Here is a 25,561-nt window from a genome sequence, read left to right on the forward strand (position 1 = left end):
GCAGGTTTTAATGGGCTATAAGACACTCGTCTAAGCCTGCTATTGATTTGTGTTTATAATCTATCAAGTATACACTCATACTTGAACACTGTCACTTGGGGCACTATATAAACAGATACTATTTCCATCCTTTGGAACTTATAATCAGAATTCTATGACAGCAAGTTAGTACAGCCTCTGGGATAGATACCAAAGTTGAAGATTAACTACCAGCACTGACCTAGAGAATCGATTACCAATATTTTTAAATAACGGGGTTTTACAGCAAAATCTTTCTTTTTTGGAGAGAGTCTCACTCTGTCTCCCAGGTGATCTCGACTCACTGCAAGCTTCGCCTCCCAAGTTCACACCATTCTCCTGCCTCAGCCTCCAGAGTAGCTGGGACTACAGGTGCCCGCCACCACACCCGGCTAATTTTTTTTTGTATTTTTAGTAGAGACGGGGTTTCACCATGTTAGCCAGGATGGTCTCGATCTCCTGACCTTGTGATCCACCCGCCTCGGCCTCCCAAAGTGCTGGGACTACAGGCATGAGCCACCGCGCCTGGCCAGCAAAATCTTTCTTAAATTAATAACTTCAACTAATACTAATGGACTGATGTTTTTTAATTGCCTTTGACTATAGAAATAAGCTCTAGGGTGGTGTGATAAAGAAAAAAAGAAATAACGGATAAGGTGCCAGCTTTCAAGAGTTTATTTTGATCTTTCTGGAGAGATAAGATATGTAACAAAACTGCAAGAAAGTAACAAAACAACATACAGCAAATTCTGTGAGTCTGGCTGGAAATTTTACTAATTTGATGGACTCAAAGAGTTTGTGAAAGTGCCATGGTTGTTTTTGACCCATTTGCTGCAGTTTTGTCTTCATTCTCCAGTGCTTCTTTCTTTGCCTTTAGAATTTCCATGGCAAAATACTTTGTGCAAACTCAATACATTCTACCAGGCAAAATTGTGGACAAAAGCAATATTCTCTAAATTATTTACCTTATTTACTTATTCAGATAATACATGTTTATAGACCCTAATTCTTGTTTTAAACAAACATTATTATATACTTGAAGCAAATACTTAAGCTATGTTTTCCCCTTAACCAAATATCCTAAATCTCAAAACACTATGGCATAGGGTAAAGCTCCCAAGACTGGAAAAAGCAAAAGAGATTTTTATACCACTTATTACCAAGCAACTATTGACATGGCATTCTAGATATTTAAACTTCAGTTTTTTCATCGGAATAATGGAAATAACAATTCCTGCCATACTAACTCAAAGGTGATTATAAGAACCTAATGAGATAATATGTATGACAAAACTTGGTAAAGAAAAAACAGCATAAAATACATTTGAAAGGAAAAACAGAATATATACTTTGCACTTATAAATATGGCATGTTGATTCTAAATGACCTAGACTATTCACAAAAGTACCTACTTGATGTGTTCCTCCAAAAAATGTTTTATAATGATTACAATAGTTTTATAAAAATAAACATACGTAAGACCTCAATAATTACAGGCTGCATCTCACGGCTCAAGAAGTATTTTATGGAATATACACAATACAGATTGGCCAGATTGAAATATTTCAATGGCTAAATAAAAGATAATAGCATGACTCAAACCTGAGTGGGCGTACCTGATAAATGCTGTGGCACTTAAGTATGTTACGTCAAGGAAAAACTGGTCAAGGAGAAACTGTCTTTGAGCTTGAAGGAGACATCGGTTCTACATAAAAGCTTTCAGGGCTGCATTTTCTGAACAACAGAGGCCTTAAGGGCCCTCAGAAAGATGAGTCACGCACCACTAAAGCTGGACGCATCAGCTGGCATTCAGAACTAGGAACAAAGTATTTGCAAGTTTAAGCACTCTTCTTAATAGTGTTCCAGTAAATAGCATCTTGCTTTTACCTGTATATAGCCAGGTGACTTATTTTTAAAATTTGTTGTTTTGTGCTCTCTAGATTAAGTATTCCATCCTGGACAACAGTGAACATTTTGTAACGGCATGAAATTTCAAAAGTAAAAGGCAAATATCATCTAAACCAGGCTCCCTTACTGCCAAAGAAGACCAGGGTTTACCTACCTTGGGGAGCCTAACTTGTGTGTTATCTTATGCAGGGAAAAAGACCCCGCTGGCCTTTGTTAATATCTTTGTGATGATTCAGCTCAACAGCTAGGAAAGCTTTGTAAAGGTTTAACCTAGATCCTAGATATTTCCTTTCCTTTTGCTCCTTTTAATATGCTACAGGAAGCACAATTCACAGCTGTGAAAACTTCAGTACTCTAACTGACCCTACCCAGTCTCCTCTTCAGTAAGTACTCACATTTTCCAGGCAGTGCAAAAACACTAGGCAGAGTCAGACACAGGAGGTATCCAGTGAAAGTAATGCTTCCATAGAGGCCCTGTTTCCAAACTCCTTAATTCATCCTTTCTTATTTTCCTTGAATTATCTAAAATCAATAATAATGATTCCTTTTCCAAAGCTACACAAAGCAAGGATGAACACTGATGCTGGTGATCCTAGATAATCTATTTAACTCCGTAAGCCTCTGTTTCTTTTTCTGTAAAAATGGCTGCACATATTATCTCTTCATCATTTCATAGATTTTATGTGCAAAAATAACCTCTCCCTGTCTATAGGAGTATACTGACGACTCCACATTTTATGATATGTGAGCCTTACAATAATCTTTTCAGGTTGACAGAGTCATTATTCCAATCTCCAGTGAATAGGTGGGAATTCCTGATATTTTCATCTCTAATTTCCTTTCCAGTTCTGATCGACTGCAGTGCAGTTTAATAGGAGAAGCTAAGACTGGTGAACTAGCTTCACATGGGCTTCCAAAACAGTCTCCCAAGCCCAACTCTAAATCATTTGGATTCCAGAGTAAACAACGGAAATATTTTAAGAGTAAGGGTCATGGCTCTATTTCCTCTTTCCCTTTGAATTCTGAATTGGTACACTTGCAATAAAAGCAAGCAAACAAATCAGCCAAGTTAAAAATTTGAAAGCATGAAAAAATGATATATCTTTAAAAAGTTAAATCTCAAAAGCAATTTGAGAATTGCATTAAGCTTGTGGTACCATAGCAATTTGTCATATATTTTCTCTTCAACACACGTACTACATTTACCTCCTAAAATAGGAGTCAATTTTAACTATTTACTGTTGGTTTTACACCAAACAAATATTTGTTTATGTAATTTAACTATAAAATATCATATATTTCCATTAACTTTGTTTTTATGTGTTATATATGCATACATATTTACTCATATAAACAAAGATGTGTATATATAAACAATGAGAATTACCTCATATGTCATCTATATGTGTACGTATATTATAAACACATACCTATATAAAAATATAAATATATATCTCAAAGTTCTGTTTATCAAAGGCATTCTTATTTACTCATATTATTCAGAACTGAAAGAGTTCATGATGGCAAGTATTGAAAATTCATTCATAAAAATGAAAAAATTATAACTTTATAGTGTTACTTAAGTGTAAAAATATTCTAAACCCTTAGTGAAGTACATGCCCTGTAACATGTCTTACATACAATCATTTTCCACTATTTATTCCACTCTCAGGTAGTATTAATATAAACACAGGGTTAATGTCATGAAATAGAAACCAAAGTTATTGAATTAAATAATTATATCAGTACAAGACATGTTCATTTTTTTAATATGATATGCTTGCTTGATAATAATCCCTTCACAAACCTACCTATATCTCAAGGGCATTTTGAGATTAAAACTTAATTTAAAACTTGGTTAAGAAATGCCTTGAATGCCTTAGAGAAAAAGACTTAAGTAAATGAAAGAAAATTATTATAAAAGTCATTCAAAGCAACGCTTTGTAGTTTTGCCCCTAGAGAAAACAAACAACAGGATTATTTTATTGGGCAAAAAGTAAGTGTGTTTTAATTACATTCACAAAGAGTTGTTTTACTATATCTCATTTTATAAAATCATCGTATATATATATACATGTATGTGTATATATATATATATTTGCCACTTTGAAATAATTTCTTAAAGTATTAAACCAAGAACTTATATATATGTAAAATATACACTTATGCATGTATATATAGTCCACCAACATCTAAAATCTGTATTTTATATACTATACTGAGTGAAACTGTATATGACAATGTGTAAAACATTCTTTATTTCCATAATTACTCTAAATAAACAAATATATCATTTTAAATATTAAAATAATTGTAGTAATATTTCCACTTATAAAGTGGGAAGTCATTCAACCTCATTATGTTATTGCAGTGCTTGTTTCCATGGCAACTCCTTCAACTCCACTATGCTAGTAACCATCAATTCACAGCCTGGAAGGGCTTGGAAAGTTCGCAATAGAATGCTCTCACTGTTCAATTAAGAAATTGAAATCCAGACTCCCAGACTTTTGCTTACCCACAGTCAGCCAGCTAGTTAATGTCAGAGGAGGAAGTATAAGGTGGGTCTTCTGATACTCATCCCAGATTCTTTCAAGTATACTATATTGCCCCCCGCCCCCTAGTGTTCTAAACCAATTGAAACTAATGCACACACACATTCAAACACATGCCATATACACACTATATGTATAAACAGCAGTATACCCAATGGGATTGATTGAATCAGGCTATTTGAAAAGTCAAACAATGCTTTTTATGATTTCTCAGTATTACAAATAAATATATTGTAATTATTTTTATTGGCATAATAATGACAGGACGATTTGCTGGCTGTGGCTACAAGACACCAAAACCATTTCTTTAAAAGGGGAATATCAGTTAATGTTTCAAACTGTTTTACTATAAATTTCCATTAATTTTAGTGAAGATATCTATTATTCAGGAATTTACAGTTTTAGATAATAAACATCCAAAGATATTAAGAAAATCTTTGACCAGTGATATATAGGAAATTTATTTCATGACTTCTATTTGGTAACCACTGTAAGAATAAGAAAAACAAAATGCTATAAGAGAAAATAATTCTCCCATTTAATCAAATTTTATCTTCAAATAACAGATTCTAGAGTCTGGATCTGTGCTGCCCAATGTAGTCACTAGCCCCACTCTTGAGCTCTTGTAACTAGGCAGAATTGAGATTTGCTGTAAATGTAAAATATGTAATAGTTCAAAGACTCTTCCCCAAAACAGTAATGTAAAAAAATCTTGATTTTTATACTGCTTATTCATTGAAATGATAATATTTATATAACATTAAGTAAAATATTTTATGAAAATTAACATTACTCGCTCCATTTTACTTTTTTAATGTGGCTACTAGAAGTTTTAAATTACATATGTGGCTTACATTTGTCATTCATGTTGTATTTCTATTGCTCAGCACTGATCTAGACCATTTGCATGCTAATTCTCCTGTGTGAAATATCTATTTCTTAAATCCAAAAACAATCCTACTCAATCATGACCTTCTCCTTAAACACTTTTTGGATCTTTTCCTTTAAAAAGTGAGCTCTCTTCTTTAAATTCTAATGACATCTTTCACCTGACCTCACAATCTCTTCTAATGCCTCTACTTGGATGTAAGTTACTAGCAAGTAAAGTATATGTATAGTTTTACGTATGTTTGTCACCTGCAAAACAACCACCATGGAGCTTTTGGAAAGTATCAGTAAAATTTTATTAGACAAGTAAGTGAATAAAAATATACGTAGTAAATGTATTCTTTTTTTCACTTTTACTCAAGTAAAGCTCTCTTGAGAGATCAGAATTTGCAGAAGTAGATCTGTGACTTAGAAGATACATACCAGCTGACTCTCAGATACTGTAGAAGACGGTGAGGAGAGATTTGCCTGCAAAACATAAACATGGTGTTTATTTAGTGAAACTCATAATTTATTAAAATATTTATATGTTTAAGTATTTTGAAGTTTGTTTAGTATTAAAGAATTATATGTCCATGATAGGATTTTGAAAAGTATAAAGGAAAAGGAAAAATATCATTATGCCACCAAAGAAATGATTTTTAATATTTTTGGTATATTGCCATAAATATTTTTCCTATGTATTTTTATTCAGCCCACATAATAGTGAATATGATGTTTATATGCTGCTTTTCCTTCTCATTTTCTTAACATAAGCATTATAACATGACATCAAAAATTCTTCAAGGTTACATAACATTTCATTCTTTGTATACTTCACATTTTAATCAAACATACCAGCGTCATTGCTATTTCTATTTATTTAAAGCAAATTGAAACAAATAACATATATTTCTTTAAAGTATTGTTATATAAAAAGTAAAGCATAACAAAGTTTTTATGACTTGAGAATAAAGATGACTTGGTTTTTAGAATTGTTTAAAGAGCAGATTAATATTGTTTCTTTGTCATTGGCTCCTGTGTTTCAATCCTTTCATCTGGATTTAGTTTCTTTCATTTTTAAAAAGGTTATCTCATTGTCATAAGAACATTTAACATGAAATCTGTAGTCTGAACACGTTTGTGCACAATACAGTATTGTTGGCTATAGGTGCAATGTCGTATGGCAGATCTCTAGAACTTATTTATCTTATTTAACTCAAACTTCATGTGATTAGTAACTTCCCATTTCCCCCTGCTCCCTAGTTTCCTTCTTACTAAAGTAAAGGTTTTGGTGGTTTTTTCAGATCTTACTGTCTTGGATGTTGTCTGAAAATGTTTCTTATCATATTCTCATTCTTAAGTGAGAGTCCAGCTAGACACACAATTCCAGGGTAATAGCGGTAATAGCATTTCTGTCTTTTGCAGGTGCTGTGCCACAGACTCTGGCTTTTCTTGTTGTTGGCCTAAATGTTATAACTTGGAGGATCAACTGTCTTCAGATTTGGTTAACATTTAAAGTTTATCTCCGTGACATTCTGTAATTTCACTTTGATGTGCCTTGGTATAGATTTCTTTTTATTGTTTTTTGTCTTGGTATGTTCCTTTATTCTCAGCATGCATATCTTCTGAAAAATCCTACATGACTATCTCTTCAAATGCCGCCATTCTCCCATTTTATCTAATCTCTTGTTATTGAGCTTCTATTAAATATAGTAATGTGCCACACAATGATGTTTCAGTTGATGATGGACCTCATATATGACAGGGTTCCCATAAGATTATAATGGAACTAAAACTATTCATGTCACCTAGTAACGTCTTAATGATCTTGACTCTGTGTAGGCCTAAGCTAATGTGTTTGTTTGTGTCTTAGTGTTTAACAAAAAAAGCTTAAAGAGTATAATAAATAAAAAGCAAAAATTTGAAATAGAAAAAATTTATAGAATAAGGGTGTAAAAAATATTTTTGTACAGCTGTATAATGCATTTGTATTTCAAGCCACATGTTGCTACAAAAGAATCAAAAAGTTTTAAAAATTAAGAAACTTATACAATAAAAAATCTACAGTAAGGTAAGGTTTATTGTTGAAGAAAGAAAAAACATAAAGTTAATATAGTGTCCAGTGTTGTCTACAGTACTGTACAGTAAAAACCTTAGTTCTTCACATTCAGTCACCACTAACTCATTGATTCACCCAGAGAAAACTCCAGTCCTGCAGACTCCATTCATGGCAAGTGCACTATACAGATACACAACTTTTTATCTTTTACGCTGTATTTTTACCATGCCTTTTCTATGTTTAGATATATAAATACCATTGTGTTACAATTGCCCACAGTATTCAATAGAGTAACGTGCTGCATAGGTTTGTAGCCTAGCAGCAATATGCTAAACCATATAGCCTAGGTGTGTAGTGGGCTATACCATTTAGGTTCATGTATATACTTTTTTTTGTAAATTCGAGACGGAGTCTCCCTCTGTCACCAGGCTGGAGTGCAGCGGCACAATCGGCTCACTGCAACCTACGCCTCTCGGTTTCAAGTGATTTCCCTGCCTCAGCCTCCGGAATAGCTGGGACTACAGGTATGTGCCACCACACCTGGCTAATTTTTTGTATTTTTTTTAGTAGAGACAGGGTTTCACCATGTTGGCCAAGATGGTCTCGGTATATACACTTTGATGCTCACGTAATGATGAAATCACCTAGTGATGTGTTTTTCAGACCGTCTCTCCACAGTTAAGTGAAACATGACTGTATTTTGGGCCTTATGAAATCCTCTCCCATTTATCTCAAACTCGTTTTTATATTTTTGTCTCTTTATACTGTATTCTGGATGGTTTTTGCATATAAGCCTGATAGTTAACTTATTTTTCTTTAACTGCATATTAGTATGTTTAACATGACAATTGAAATTAATGTCTTAATAATTGACTTTTCACTTCTAGAAGTTCTACTTGGGTCTTCTTCAAATCTTGTCTTATAATATCTATAACTCATTGTAATGTTTAACGTTTTAAATATATTTATATGATAGTTTTCCAGATTTGTTATAGTCCCCCCTCGTTAAATACCATGTTGCTTGTATTTGCTGATTCTCCTTCATGTCTCTCCCTCATGATGTTCTTTAGTTATTTTGTGTGCTTTTTAATTTTCTATTTTGAGTAATTTTGGTAATTTGGATTTCTTTAGATATCCAAGAAGCCCTGGTTGGGAAACCATCCCTGCAGTACCTTTGCCCTCACTGGGACTGCAGGAGTTGCACAGGTTCTGGACCAGTTACCATTTTATTGCCTCATCCTGATTTTCCTATATCTCAAGGTGGCAGATCCCCCACATTATCACATAATCCCCACATTATCATAGATTTGGAGTCCCATTTTCTCATGGGTGACTTTTTCTTATCACTCAAGAATGTAGAGTAGGGGTTATTTTTTAAATTATCTTTTTTCTCTTTCATGCTTCATAGTCAATATGGCCTTGTAGGTTATAGAATTATGCAATAGATTCCCACATATATCTTAAACTTGTTACACAGTGAAAGTTACAACCTAAGCTCCTGGGTCCTGGCCCCTAGGGTCCGATGTACACATGTTCTATGACAACTTTAGGTTTTTTTAGTATTCTAACCTTGATATGGTCAGGCTCTGTGTCCCCACCCAAATCTTATCTTGAATTATAATCTGCATAATCCCCACATGTTGAGAGCAGGAACTGGTGGGAGGTGATTGGATCACGGGGGCAGTTCCCCAATGCTAATCTCATGATGGAGAGTGAGTTCTCGCAAAAGCTGATGGTTTTATAAGGGGTTCTTTGCCTTTTGCCTACACTTCTCTCTCCTGCCGCCATGTGAAGAAAGTCCTTGCTTGTCCTTTGCTTTCTCCCATGATTGTAAGTTTCCTGAGGCTTCCCCAGCCATGAAGAACTGTGAGTCAATTAAACCTCTTTTCTTTATAAATTACCCAGTCTCAGGTAGTTCTTTATAGCAGTATGAAAATGGACTAATGCAAACTTGGAAGTCCCACTTCATTTATGGCATCCAGGGATTAGTTATGTTTTATCAAGCATTTCTGCATTTACACGGGAGGCTAAACTTGCATAGCAGCCTAACCTTCCATTTCGACAGGAACCGGTCAGCATACAGATGAATAATTATAAATATGCTTGGTTAAAGTACAATAAGTTATGTTCCTAAAATATTTCTATTTTTGAAATCGCAAATATTTCAGAGCTTATTTTGACATATCGTTTTAATCTCTGAGAGATCAAAAATAACTGAAAACTGAAAGCCTTATGGTTCCATGTTATCAACAAGTATGAATCACCAAACGATAAGGCACATGAAGTACTTTATACACAGCGTCTAACATTGTTTGTTTTCTGCGTTTTGACTCATGCCATTCTTATAGGTGCCACTGTTTGCTGCCATTCCTGGCTGCTTGATGGCAGTAGGGTATCTTGGCTAAGTGCTCCCCTTACCTAATTGCTGTGGGCCAGGCTAGTGTGCACTGAGGTTTAGGAAAATTGCCCTTCAGAATATCCATCATGGTGTTTTTGTCAGTTCACCTAAAGTTTCATTAAACCTCATAATCGAATACAGGTAATAATAATGATTTCTTCTAAAATATTAGGTTTTTTACCATTTAACAATTTTTTCTTATTGCACTAATGAAGGCTTTCTCTATTGATCCCCTAAGTTAAATGAATAGCTTCTGTGAAATATGCTGAATTTAATGCATCATAACTGAAAAAAAATGGTTAAATTTTTACCTCAATCATTACAGGAAAGAAATTACATATTAACAATACAGTATTCATACAGTTTGTATTACTAATTTTTTCAGTACATTGTATTAAATAATACCAAATTATTATCATAGGGAAAAGAGAGAAAAGGCTCAAACATATTAATTAAATTAGGAAAACATCTAAATATCTTTTTATCGAGTCTCTGTAAGTCCCCCAAATTCCCTCATTGGGAATCATGATATAATAATAAGATGCTTCAGACACCCCCAGACATTTTTGTTTCATCCAGTATTATGAATTCTGTATCACTGCTATCAGAAACTTCCCAGAGAAAGTGCAAAATTAAATGCAAACCACAAAGTGGAGTAGATATGCATAATACTAATACAGAATTGTCCTTAGCAAAGAGGAAGAATAGTGACTTATATGTTTTATCACTAAAGTAACCAAGTTTTTTCAATGAAGCCAATTACGTCCAATCCTTTGAGAAGCCACCTTGTGCATGTCTAATGCAGGTTAATGCTGTTTATTAGAAGTTATAGCTATAATTATGTCATTAATATTGTAGCAATTATTTTCCAAAATGTGAGGAGAGATTGTGTGGTGAACTAAGCAGGTGATGGGAAAAGATTGCTACATTTGAACACCTGCATCACCTGAATAAAGGTGGAGAAGAAACTTGAAATACCTAAAAATAAATTTGAATTGGTTTTGAACAACGTTAAAATTTTGGTCATTCACATCTCTCCAGGTTAACACTAACTGGGAAGAGTAACATTTGAGGTAAGTATAAGAATGGCTCTTGTATGAAATAAAAATTTATAATCTATATTCTACAGCCTTTGATATTGTTTTAATCATAGAAGAAAAAATAATGAGAGAAAGAGAGAGATGGGCTTTAGCCATTACTGTATCCTTAAAAAAAAAAAAAAAAAAAAAAAAAAAAAAAAAAAAAAAAAAAAACTTAAAAAACTTAAAAAACTAACAGAACAGTCAAAAAAATAATGAAGGTAAAAAAAATTTATTTCAAAAAAATCAATTTAAGAATTAAGTTATATGGAAACTAAAAGAATTAGAGACTAAGTAAAGGTAAGGATTTGAAATCCATTGAAAGATAAATTCCTACACAAGACACCACTTGTCCCAAGCCAGCTTTGGAGAAACCTTTTCATCTCCCAAAGACTTGACGCCAAAGGCACACAAAGAACAGCCAAGCTCCTTATTCATCATCTAGATTTCTCATTCCTTGCAATCTGCACCATTTCACATTCATGACAGGTGTCTTTTGGTCGGCATCACTCTAACAGACACCATCTTGGGGGCCTGGGGGAAAAATCAAGCTGGATTCAATAAAAAGTGTCAAACAGTTGCCTTTTCTTTCTGTATTCTGGTACTCTAATTTTATCATGCTTTTTTCCCTTTCAGTAGTCATGTCCCTTCCACCTGAATATAATGTCAGATTTGATACCATTAAGATGCTTCTTTTCCCTTTTTCTCTGTTGGCTCTAACTGTCCTGAATCTTCCTTTCTCAAAACTCAGAGAGCGCTAATCAGTGATAACATGCTAATTGAATTACGTTATTTCTCCCAGTCAAGACTAATGTACAGTTAAGCAGAAAGACAACACTCAAAATACAAATTGGGCAGTTAGTTATTACTGAGGGCTAAGCTTAGCATTGAGGACATACAAAATTATAAAATGATAAAGACACTGTCTTACTCTTGACCTAGAGAGTGTTCCTATTATTTGTACATAAGGCACTACTCAAAAAAATGAATCCATGTTGAAAATATATCAAAGGCCATTTGATATATTATGACACATCGTGTCTTCCTTACTTTGAACTGCTTATTCTTACTATCTATAGAACTTACCCTGTCTAAGAGTCGGAGGTTGCAGTGAGTCAAGATCGCGCCACTGCACTCCAGCCTGGCAACAGAGAGAGACTCCATCTCAAAAAAAAAAAGAACTTACCCTGTCTAAATATCTCACTAAAGACCATTTTCTAAGTTAGTAATATATCCCCCATAATATATAATATATATAAGGAGTAGATATAGAAATTTTTTTAAAGTTTGATTCTTTAAGATAGGGAATGATGATTCTAACTTGTCATGAACATAGTTGGTAGACAGAACAAGTGGGCGCAGGTGACCAGTGAAAGTCATAGTTTATATGTGCAAATAGGGAAATAAAAGATCAGATCAAGGGGAAGTTTGTCTGAAATAAGGCACCTTCCCATTTGATGAAATCTAAAATGGCAAGGAAAAGGATACAAGGCAGAAAGTTGTCTCATTCACTCTTCTCTGCCTCCTCATCTAGCAGAATGCAGAAGACTATCTTCCATTTCCTCCTTAACCCTATCATACATACATATACTGCAGAAATATTTCTGAACAATTAGAAAAGGAAATAAGTAATGATCAGTCAAGTGGAATTTCTTGCTTAAATTGTTCCCAATTCTTCCTATAACTCATCAAATCTCTGGCCTCATCCTACAGCGAAGCAGATCTGGACCTGATTTGGATTAATTCACCTCTCGTCCTAAGATCTATGACTGCATTATTGCACATCACCTCTGAAACACTCCAGCATAGCAACGTTTCCAAGCATAGCAACAAGAAGAGTGTGTGAGCTGGTGAAATTGGAGATGACCTTTATTTGAATATCTGTATATATAGTGGAAAATATTATTAATAAAGTTTGACACATTTTTCAATATATTCTGATATTTTGGAAGGAATATACTTCCATTGTAATGATATTTTTCTGTCTCTCAAGCTCATTAAAATGAGATCTTACCTGTATGCTATCTAATATTTAATAACTCCATCTCAGATATTTCCTCTGCACTTAAAAGTAATTTATAAAATGGAGAGGATTTATAAAATAAGTTGTTATCAATAGAATGTGATTCCAACTAAGAGTTTTTGATGCATTAGTAATAGGACCAAATACTACCCTATTTTCAGAGGTTGTTCTTTATTAAGAAAGCATACTATGGTTTTGAATTATATAAATGTGACAAATTTATACTGGTAGTTAATAAAAAATAATAAACATTTAGAAGGTAACATATAATGCAAACAAAGACAAAAAATTCCCTCTACAAAGTTCGTAGAATGAAAATAGAATGAAATCGAATTTTAATAGATAATTCATCCCTGAGAGCTGGAGCAAGACGGTAGAATGGAAACTTACAGTGTTCTTACCTCCCACAGGAATGCCACATTTTAGCAGCTATCTGCACACAGAAAACAACCCTCTCAAGAACCAAATCTGGTGAGCAATCATATACCTAGTTTTAACTTCATATTGCTGAAACAGGCATTGAAGGGGGTTGGAGAGACAGTACTGAATTGTTGATGCCACCCTTCCCCCCAACTCCCCAGTAGTGGCCATGCAGCACAGAGAATCTGTGCACTTGGGAAAGGGAGAGCACAGCAACTGGGGGACATTACATTGAACTCAGTGCTGCCTTTTAACAGCAGAAAGCAAAACTATGCTGGGCTCAGCCAGTGCCCACAGATGGAGAGAGCATTTGGAGTAGGCCTACTCAGACGGGAACTGCCCATCCCAGCAGTTAGAAGTTGACTTTCTTGGCAAGGCTCACCACCATGGGCAAAAGTGCTCTAGGATTCTAGGCAAACTTGAAAGTCTAGGAAATAAGGACTGCAATTCCTAGGCAACTCCTAGTACTGCACTGAGTTCAGAGCCAGTAGACTAGGGTGGCACATGACCTAGGGAGATACCAACTGGCATGGCCAAGGGAGTTCATGTGCTATTTCTTCCCCAACTCCACACAGTGCTGCTCACAGCAACAAAAGTGACTCCTTGCTTCTGCTTAAGGAGAGGAGAATGAAGAGTAAAGAGGACTTTGTCTTACATCTTGGAGATCATCTCATCCACAGATGGATTGAGTACCAAGCAGAGCTATGATGCCCCCATTACAGGCTCTAGCTCATGATGTTCCTAGGCATATCCTGGGCAAAAACAGAACCCACTGCCTTGAAGGGAAAGACTAGTCCTGGCAGGACTCATCACTTGCTGACTAAAGAGCTGTTGGGTACTGAATAACCAGCAGTGATACCCAGGTAGTACACCATGGGCCTTGGGCTCTGAGATGGGCTGACTGCAGGTGTGACCCATCACATTCTCAGTTGTTGTGCATACAGTGACAGACTCCTTCTGTCTGAGAAAAGCATAGGGAAAAGTAAAGGGAACTTTGTCTTGCACCTTAGGTACCAGCTTGACCACAGGGAGGTAGAGCAACAAACAGGCTCTTGGGGTCCCTGAATCCAGGCATAGGCTCTTAGACATCATTTCTGGACCAGCCCTGGGCCAGAAGGGAGCCCACTGCCCTGAAGAGTGAGTCCCCAGCCTGGAAGCATTTCCCACAAGCTGACTAAAGAGCCCTTGGGCTTTTAGTGAACATCAGTGGTGGCCTGGCAGACTGCCGTCCCTGCCCATGTGCTGGTGGTGCTGGTGGCCACAGGGAGAGGCTCCTCTGCTTGTGGAAAGGGGATGGAAAAACAGAAAGAACTTTGTATTGTGACTTGAGTGCTAGCTTAGCTTCAGAGAAATAGAACTTCAGGTAAATTTCTAAGGTTTTTGACTCTAAACCCTGCCTCCCAGACAGCATCCGTGGAACTGCAGAGGGCCTGTGGGAACTTGCCACAGGGGTGCATGCATCTCACCCCCAGTTCCAGGCAGCTCGGTACAGAAAGAGAGACTTTATTTCTCTGGGGGAAAGTAAGGGAATAAACTAAAAGTCTCTGCCTGACAATTCAAAGACAGGCATAAGCAAGCCCAAACTGTCTAGACTACAAAATATACCTAACTCTTCAATGTTGCGACACTGACAAACATCCACAAGCATCAAGATCATCCAGAAAAACATAACCTCATAAAACTAAATAAGGCACCGGAAAACAATCATGGAAGAACAGGGATATATGACCTTTCAGACAGAGAATTCAAAATAGCTGTGTTGAGAAAACTCAAAGAAATTCAAGATAATGTAGAGAAGGAATTTAGAATTCCACTAGATAAATTTCACAAAGAGATTGAAATAATTAAAACAAAATCAAGCAGAAATACTGGAGTTGCAAAATGCAATTGACATACTGCAAAATGCATCAGAGTCCTTTAATAGCAGAATTGACCAAGAAGAAGAAAGAATTAATGAGCTTGAAAGCAGCTAATTTGAAAATGTGCACAGTCAGAGGAGACAAAAAAGAATAAAAAACACACTTTCAGTATTTAGAAAATAGCTTCAAAAGGGCAAATCTAAGAGTTATTGGCCTTGAAGATGAGGTAGAGAAAGAAACAAGGGTAGGAGATAGGAGTAGAAAGTTTATTCAAAGGTACAATAACAGAGAACTTCCCAAACATAGAGAAAGATATCAAGTACAAGAAGGTTATAGAACACCAAGCAGATTTAACCCAAGGAAGACGACCTCAAGGCATTTAATAATCAAGTTCCCAAAAGTAAAGGATAAAGAAAGGATCCTAAAAGCAGAAAGAGAAAAGAAACAAATAACGCACAATGGAGCTCCAATATGTCTGGCAGCAGACTTTTCAGTGGAAACATTACAGGCCAGGAGATAGTCACATGACATATTTAAGGTGTTGAAGAAAAACAACAACAAAAAAACTTTTACCAAAGAATTGTATATCTGGTGAAAATATCCTCCAAGCATGAAAGAGAAATAAAGACCTTCCCAGAAAACAAAAGCTGAGAGATTTCATTAACACCAGACCTGTCTACAAGAAATGCTAAAGCGGGCTCTTCAATTTGAAAGAAAAGAATGTTAATGAGCAAGAAGAAATCATCAGAAGATACAAAAACTCACTGGCAATAGTAGGCACACAGAAAAACACAGAATATTATAACACTGTAATTGTGGTATGTAAACTACTTTTAAGTAAAAAGACTCAATGATGAACCAGTCAAAAATAATAACAACAACTTTTTAAGAAATAGTATAGTAAGACATAAAAAAAAAAGTTAAAAAGCAGGGACATGAAGTTAAAGTGTAGGGTTTTTATTCGTTTTCTTTTTGTATGTTTGTTTGTTTATGCAATTAGTGTCAAGTATTGTCATCAGTTTAAAATAATGAATAGGATGGTATTTACAAGCCTCATGGTAACCTCAAATTTAAAAACATACAACAGATACACAAAAAATAAAAAGGTAAGAAATTAAAGCATACCACCAGAGAAAATCACATTCACAAAAAGAATGGAAAAAGGGAAAGAAAAAAGAGAATACCACAAAACAACCAGAAAACTAATAACAAAAGGGCAGGGGTAAGTCCCTACTTATCCATAATATCATTCAATGTGTGAGAACTAAACTGTCCAATCAAAAGTCATAGAGTGGCCGAATGAATGAAAAACAACCCAATCACCTGTTGCCTACAGGAAACACACTTAGCCTATAAACATACTCACAGAGTGAAAATAAAGGGTTGGAAAAAAGATATATTCCATGCCAATGAAAACCAAAATAGAGCACAAGTAGCTATACTTATATCAGCCAAAATAGATACCAACACAAAAACTGAAGAAGAGACAAAGAACATCATTATATAACGATAAAAGGGTCAGTTCAGCAAAAGGCTATAATGGTTGCAAACTTGTATGCAACCAACACTGGACCACCCAGATATATAAAGCAAATACTATTAGAGCTAAAGAGAGACACAGACCTCAATGCAATAATAACTGGAGACTTCAAAACCCCAATTTTAGCACTGGACAGATCTCCCAGACAGAAAATCAACAGAGAAACATCAGACTTAATCTATACTATAGACCAAATGGACCTAATAGATATTTACAGAACATTTTATCCAACAGCTATACATGCTTCAACACATGTTTCTCCTTAGCACATAGATCATTCTCAAGGATAGACCATATGTTAGATCACAAAACAAGTCTTAAAACATTCAAGAAATTAAAACAATGTCAAGCATCTTCTCTGACCACCAGGAGATTAAGCTAGAAATCAATAGCAACAAGAAATTTGGAAACTATACAAACACATGGAAATTAAACAATATGCTCCTGAATGACCAGTGGGTCAATGAAGAAATTAAGAAAGAAATTGAAAAATTTCTTTAAACAAGGGATAATGGAAATGCAAAATACCAAAACCTACAGGATATAGCAAAGCAGTGCTAACAGGGAAATGTATAACTGTAAGTGCCTACATAAAAACAAACTTTGAATAACCTAATAAAACAGCTTAAACAACTAGAAAGGCAAGAGTGAACCAAACCCAAAATTAGTAGAAGAAAAATAATAAATATCAGAACAGAAATAAGTAAATTTGAAACAAAGAAAGCAATTCAAAAGATCAATGAAACAAAAAGGTGATTTTTGAAAAGATAAAGAAAATTGACAAATCTTTAGACAGACCAATAAAGAAAAAAAGGGGAAGAAACACAAAATCAGTGATGAAAATGAAAACATTACAACTGAAACTACAGAATTTTTTTTCCTCATGCACTTTTTAAATTATTTTATTTTACTTTATTTTATGTTAAGTTTCAAGATACATGTGCAAGACATGCGGATTAGTTTCCCATCTAAACGTGTGCTGTGGCAGTTTCTACACCTATCAACCCATGACTTAGGCATTAAGCCCCACATGCATTAGCTATTTATCCTGATGCTCTCCCTCTCCCTACCCTCCCAAGAGGCCCCAGTGTGTGTTGTTCCTCCGCCACCCTGCCCGTGTCTATGTGTTCTTATCGTTCAGCTCCCACTTATAAGTGAGAATATGTGGTATTTGGTCTTCTGTTCCTGTATTAGTTTGTTGAGGCTAAAGGCTTCCAGCTCCATCCATGCTCCTGCAAAAGACATGATCTTTTTCCTTTTTATGGCTGCACAGTATTCCATGGTGTATATGTACCACATTTTCTTCATCCAGTCTCTCATTGATGGGCATTTGGATTGATTCCATCTTTTTGTTATTGTGAATAGTGCTTCAATGAACATACACTTGCGTATGTCTTTATAACAGAATGACTTATATTATTCTTTTGCGTATGTACTCAGTAATGGGATTGCTGGGTGAAATGGCATTTCTGGTTCTAGGACTTTGAGGAATCACCACACTGTCTTCCACAATGGTTGAAATAATTTACATTCCCACCAACAGTGTAAAAGCATTTCTGTTTCTCCACAGCCTCACCAGCATCTGTTGTTTCTTGACTTTTTTAGTAATTGCCATTCTGACTGGTGTGAGATGGTATCTCATTGTGGTTTTGATTTGTGTTTCTCTAATGATCAGCAATGTTGAGCTTTTTTTCATGTTTGTTGGCTGCATAAATGTCTTCTTTTGACAATTGTCTGTTCATGTCCTTTGCCCACCTTTTAGTGGGGTTGTTTGGTTTTCTCTTTTAAATTTGTTTAAGTTCCTTGTGGATTCTGGATATAGACCTTTGTCAGATGGATAGATTTTAAAAATTTCTCGCATTCTCTAGGTTGTCTGTTCACTCTGATGATAATTTCTTTTGCTGTGCAAAAGCTCTTTAATAAGATCCCATTTGTCAATTTTTGCTGTTGATGAAATTACTTTTGATGTTTTCGTCATGAAATCTTTGCTGGTGCCAGTCCTGAATGGTATTGCCTAGATTTTCTTCTAGGGTTTTTATAGTTTGAGGCTTTACATTTAAGTCTTTAATTCATCTTGAGTTAATTTTTGTATAAGGTGTAAGGAAGGGGTCCAGTTTCAATTTTCTGCCTATGGCTAGCCAGTTTTCCCAGAGCCATTTATTAAATAGGGAATATTTTCCCCATCACTTGTTTTTGTCAGGTTTGTTGAAGAGCAGATAGTTTTAAATGTGCAGTCTTATTTCTGAGATCTCTGTTCTGTTCCATTGGTCTATGTGTCTGTTTTTGTACAAGTACCATGCTGTTTTGGTTACTGTAGCCTTGTAGTATAGTTTGAAGTAGGGTAGCATGATGCCTCCAGCTTTGTTCTTTTTGCTTAGGATTGTCTTGGCTATACGGGCTCTTTTTTAGTTTCATATGAATTTTTAAGTTTTTTTTTTTTTTCTAATTCTGTGAAGAATGTCAGTGGTAGTTTAATGGGAATAGCATTGAATCTAGAAATTACTTTGGGAAGTATGGCCATTTTCACAATATTGATTCTTCCTATCCAGGAGCATGGAATGAAACCACAGAAATTTAAAGGATTTTTAGTAGCTATTATGAGCAACTATATGCCAATGTGTTGGAAAATCTAGAGAAAATTGATAAATTCCTAGATACATACAACCTATCAAGACTGAACCATGAAGAAATCCAATGCCTAAACAGATCAATAACAACTAATGAAATCAAAGCTGTAATAAAAAGTCTCCCAGTAAAGCAAAGCCCAGGACGCAGTGGCTTCACTGCTGAATTCTATGAAACATTTAAAGAACTAATACGAATTTGACTTAAACTATTCGAAAAAAAAAAAGGAGAAGGGAATACTACAAATCTCATTCTATAATGAGACCAGTATTACCCTGATACCAAAGCCAGAAAGATACATCAAACAAAGAATATTGCAGGCCAATATCTCTGATGAATATTGATGCAAAAATCCTCAATAAAATGTTAGCAAAACAAATTCAACAATGCCTTAAAAAGATTATTCATCATGATCAAGTAGGATTTATCCCAGGGATGCAAAAATGGCTTAACATATGCAAATTAATCAAAGTGATATGTCATATCAACAAAATAAAGGACAAAAACCATATGATCCTTGATGCTGAAAAACCATTTGATAAAATTCAACATCTCTTCATGATAAAAAAAAAAAAAAAAAACTCTTAAAAAACTGGGTACAGAAGGAGTATATCTAAACATAATAAAAGTCATATATGACAGAGCCACAGCTAGAATCATACAGAATGAGGAAAACCTGAAAGCTTTTCTTTTAAGATCTGGAACATGACTAGGATGTCCACTGTCACCACTGTTATTCAACACATAACTGGAAGTTGTAACTAGTGCAATCAGACAAGAGAAAAAATAAAGGGCTCCTAAATTGGAAAGAAAGAAGTCAAATTATCCTTGTTTGCAGATGATATGATCTTATATTTGGAAAAACCTAATGACTCCACCCAAAACTATTAGAACTGATAAATGAATTCAGTAAAGGTGCAGGATACAAAATTAACATACAAAAAGCAGTAGCATTTCTACATGCCCACAGTGAACAATCTAAAAAAGAAGTCAAAAGAGTAATATCATGTACAATAATAGTCACAAGTAAAAGCAATAACCTAGGAATTCACTTAACCAAAGAAGTGAAAAATCTCTACAATGAAAACTATAAAATGCTGATGAAAGAAATTGAAGAGGACACACACAAAAAATGAAATATATCCCATGTTCTTGGATTTAAAGAATCAATATTGTTATAATGTCCATACTACCCAAAGTAATCTACAGATTCAAAGCAATTCCTATCAAAATATCAATGACATTCTTCATAAAAATAGAATAAACAATCCTAAAATTTATGGGGAACCACAAAAGACCCAGAATCACCAAAGCTATCCTGAGAAAAAGGAACAAAACTGGAGGAGTCATTATCTGACTTCGAATTCTACTACAGAGCTATAGTAACCAAAACAACATGGTACTGGCATAAAAACAGATGCACAGACCAATGGAACAGAATAGAGAACCCAGAAATAAATTTGCTCACTTACAGTGAACTCGTTTTTTGACAAAGGTGGCAAGAACACACATAAGGAAGATAGTCTTTTCAATAAATGATGCTGGGAAACCTGGGTATCCATATGCAAAAGAATAAAACTAGACCCCTATATCTTGCAATATATAAAAATCAAATCAGAATGAATTAAATACTTAAACCTAAGACCTCAAACTATGAGACTGCTACAAGAGAACATCAGAAAAACTTTCCAAGACATTCTTCTGGGCAAAAATTTCTCCAGTAATACCCCACAAGCACTGGAAACCAAAGCAAAAATGGACAAATGAGATCATATCATGTTAAAAAGCTTCTGCCCAGCAAAGGAAACAACAAGCTGAAGGAATAATCCACAGAATGGGAAAAAATATTTGCAAACTACTCATCTGAGAAGAGATTAATAACCAGAATATATAAGGAGTTCAAACAACTCTATAAAAAAAGTATAATAATTGTAGTTTAAAATGGGCAAAAGATTTCAGTAGACATTTCTCAAAAGGAGACATCCGAATGGCAAAGAGGCATATGAAAAGATGCTCAACATCACTGATCATCAGAGAAAGGCTAATCAAAACTACAATGAGATATTATCTCACTCCAGTTAAAATGGGTTTAATCCAAAAGACAGGCAATCACAAATGCTTATGAGCATGTGGAGAAAAGGGAACCCTCATATACTGTTGGTGGGCCTGTACACCACCAATTAGTATGACCACTATAAAGAACAACTACGAGGTTCCTCAGAAAATGAAAAAGAAAGAGCTACCATGTATGATCCAAAATCCCACTGCTGGTTATATACCCAAAAGAAAGAAAATAAGTATATTAAAGAGGTATCTGCACTCACATGTTTGCCACAGCACTGTTTACAATATCTAAGATTTAGAAGCCACCTAAGTGTCCTTCAACAGGTGAATGAATAAAGAAAACATGGTACTTATACACAGTGGAGTACTCTTCAGCCATTATAAAGAATGAGATCCTGTCATTTGCTACAACATGTATGGAACTGGAGGTCATTATGTTAAATGAAATAAGCCAGGCACAGAAAGACAAGCAACACATGTTCTCACTTATTTGTGGGATCTGAAAATCAAAACAATTGAACTCATGGAGATAGAGAGTAGAAGAATGGTTACCAGAGGCTGAGAATGGTGGGAGTTGCTTTGGGGTGGGGAGGTGGGGATGGTTATCGAGTACAAAAAAAATAGAAAGAATTAACAAGACATGGTATTTGATAGCACAACCAAGTGACTATAGTCAATAATAATTTTATCATACATTTTAAAATAACTAGAAGAGTATAATCAGATTATTTGTAACACAAAGAATAAAAGCTTGAGGGGACAGATACTCCATTTTCCATGATGTAATTATTATGCATTGCGTTCCTATATCGAAACATCTCATGTACTCCATACATACCTACTATGTACCCACAAAAATAAATATATTAAAAATTTGTGTAGAAAGGAAATCTATTTATTTACATGAAGGAAATAAATTTTTAAAATGATGGTCAATAAGAAATAACTCTCTTATACCTTATCTGATATATTATGAGTTAATGTACATTTAAGCACATGATTTAAAACCCTGGAAACAGTAAATCACTATCATTTTAGATGTTAATATGACCAAATATGAAATTATTCTTTCTAAGTTTAGGCTGAAGGTTATTGGGCATGAAGAAATAATTTGGAGCCAGGGTATAAATATGAATGGATAAAATATGTAAAGAATGCAAACTATTTCCGGTATGTACTTACACTTCTACAAGTACATAGAAGTATCAATGGCAGAAACTTTGACATGAAGAAAACTTGGCTTGGGTTTTGCCTACTCTGACTTCTCAGACTTGTTTTCCCCCTCTGTATAATGGAGATTTTAAAATAAGAATACCCACCTCATAGGTTTGGTATACGGTTTAAATGAGATAGTTAAGCTTTATTTTCAAGGTAAGAGCTCAAAATATTAGTTATTATTATTGTTGAATTTAGCATCTTTTTAAAATAATCGAATGAAATATTGATGATAAATTAATCAATCCTGCAAGTGACCAAAGGCTCACTCCCTATTCAACATATTGTTAGCCTAGTTTCAATTCTATTACACTTAAAAGAATCCCAATTAAATTATTTTAAAATAGCCTGCATTTTAAGAACACCACAGACTGGAGAAAACCTTTATTTTAATTAGTCTGAATTAGTGTTGCTCTTACTGCCCCTGGCTCATCCTAAAAAACAGACTGTATGAAATGTCACAATATGTGCAATAAAGACCCAAAGAAGGAAACATTATCGTGAGTTGATTTTCCTTGTTTCTTTTTCTTTTTTTTTTTTTTTTTTTTTTCCAGAGAAGACAGTCTTTCACCAAAGGCCTATAAAGCGGAATTAGCCATACACTTTCTTATTATTTTATTAAACCATTATAATTATCCCAGGAAAACTGGAAAACCTACGAATACATTGAAAACTAGCAAATTTGTAAGTTGGTTTTAACATCAATAGGTTCTCTGGCTACCTCCTCTCTATTTCTATAATAAAGTATCTTGCTCATTTACTATTTTAGCTGTTTACTATCTGTCTTATCATTGGAATATATGCTTCAGAAATTGGCATCCTGTCATTGTGTTCACTCCTCTCGCCCCAGTGACTCCTCAGTGAATGGTACTTGGTAGACACTCAATAAATATTTGTCGAATCAGTGAATAGAGGTGGAAAACTGAATACCAGGGCTAGAAATAGTGACTAGCTTTTCTACTAGTCTTGATCCATAGATTGTATACTATATCTTTTTAATTTTATTTTTTAACTGACAAATAATAATTGTACATATCCATGGGATGCATAGTGGTATTTTGAGATATATAATGTGTAGTAATCAGATATACTACATTTAAAGAGCCTCCACAAATAGGAATTTTAGGTGGTCAGTACTAACTTGTTCAGGATATCCTCAAGTGTAACAAAACTTTTTTTTCTTGGCTCTAATTTATGTCTTCCCTTTATTCAACCTCTTCTGTGGTATAGGAGTTGGTAACCTGCATGATCCCTGCCTTTGAATTTAATCTAAGAATATCTACAAAGTCAAGGACTCACTGAGTCCCAGCAGGTATATACTCTGAAGATGACAACTTTCTCCAAAGTTTGAAGACAGATGGTGAAATATTGAAATGTTACAGAAATAGACTTCTCAGAGTCGCATTTTAGTTTTCATGGGAAAGAGAGAAATATATAGTGATAAATTAATTAATGAAATCACAGCTAGTAAACTCATACTTAAAGTGAGACATCCCATAACTGAGTCAATACGAATATTAGAATTTTTAGAAGAAAATATTACACTGTCATTCTTTTTAAAAAATCAGAACATATTGTATTTAAGACATACAAGATAAGCTCTTGTTCACTCAAGACTAAAGCTTATAGCTACAGTGGACTTCTGCTCTAAAATTTAATCTTTTCTCCTCAAACTAAAAGTATCAGACATCACTTAGTAAATTGTAATAACTACAGCTGAATATGTACAAATATGAATAATCCGAGAGTCGGCGCCAAACTAGTTTTGACCTTTCTTTGTAAAATGATCCCTTATGGTCTTCCAAAAGACATGGACGTATTTTACGGGCCACAAACAACAATTCAAATGTCATGTTGTAAAATAAAGTAAAAACAAAGCTTCTTACTCAAGAAATGAATTTTAATTAAGGTCAAGAATCTTATCTGAATTAGAGTTTATATTTGTTCTAGCCTATACTGAAGCTGTTTGATGGTTCACTCTTAACTTTGAATGACTTAAATGCTCTCACAACATTAAGGACATGAAAGTTAACATGCTTTAATGAAGTATGATAATTGATTGAAAGTAAAGAATAATTTCAAATAATTTCTAACTATGGAGATTGAAGAAGCCGCTCCAGAATCATTTCAATTGCCACCAAATTAACCACTCCCAGAGAGGAATAGATACTGACAATAACTCTCTGAAACTATTGAAAACTAATATAATTAGAGACATTTTGCTGAAAGGCAATAGTAGGTAAGACAAGAAGGTGAGTGACAGAGCAAAAATTCCAGTGACTTTTTTGGGGGTCTGGCTCTTGTAAAATGTATTAGTCACAAAAAGTATAGAAACACTTTTAGGAAACTTTCTTTTCTTGTAACCAATAACGAATCAAGGAATTCAATTAAATCAAGATACTTCTAGTCTTCCAAAGACAGATAAGAGGAAGAGAAGAAAGGAGGTGTGAATAAAGGAAAAAGGGAAAGGAAAGGAAAAGCTTTTAGTTATTGAGCAATTCCTTTGTATCCGGATTGCATTAAGGGCTTTTTATAGATTAGCTAATATAAATCGTAATAAGAAAATTATTAGTATCCCCATTTCATAGATGAAGAAACAAAGGCACAGAAAGGTAAAATGGTGAGTAATTTTCCCAGAATCAGATAGCTATCTAAAAGCACACTGATTTTAAACTTGGGTCTAGTCTACTAAATGCCTTCATTATTTTTAAGTATTACTCTCAATGGCTTCCAATAATAATGAAAAATAACAGTGAAACTTCCAGAAAATGGTCTAAGCAGTGTTCCAACCCACATCCTCTAAACACAATTTTCTGGATGTTATAAAATTTAGTAATTTCACCCAGTTTATTACTTTCCTTGGGGAGATTCAAATGGAGGAATAACTGTATAAATTACAATGACAATATGGCACAAAATACACATTTAATA

At 34.5% G+C, this 25,561-nt stretch overlaps 1 protein-coding gene across 1 annotated transcript in view; it reads right to left on the reverse strand.

Moving 5' to 3' along the window:
* The window catches only part of MLIP (muscular LMNA interacting protein), a 249,045-nt gene that overhangs the window by 72,196 nt on the left and 151,288 nt on the right, over positions 1-25,561 (reverse strand). The window contains 1 exon segment of the mRNA XM_010363869.2: positions 5,790-5,834. Coding sequence (XP_010362171.2) covers positions 5,790-5,834 — 45 coding nt within the window.

The sequence above is a fragment of the Rhinopithecus roxellana genome, chromosome 4 (genome assembly GCF_007565055.1).
Source record: "Rhinopithecus roxellana isolate Shanxi Qingling chromosome 4, ASM756505v1, whole genome shotgun sequence".
Lineage (NCBI taxonomy): Eukaryota > Metazoa > Chordata > Mammalia > Primates > Cercopithecidae > Rhinopithecus > Rhinopithecus roxellana.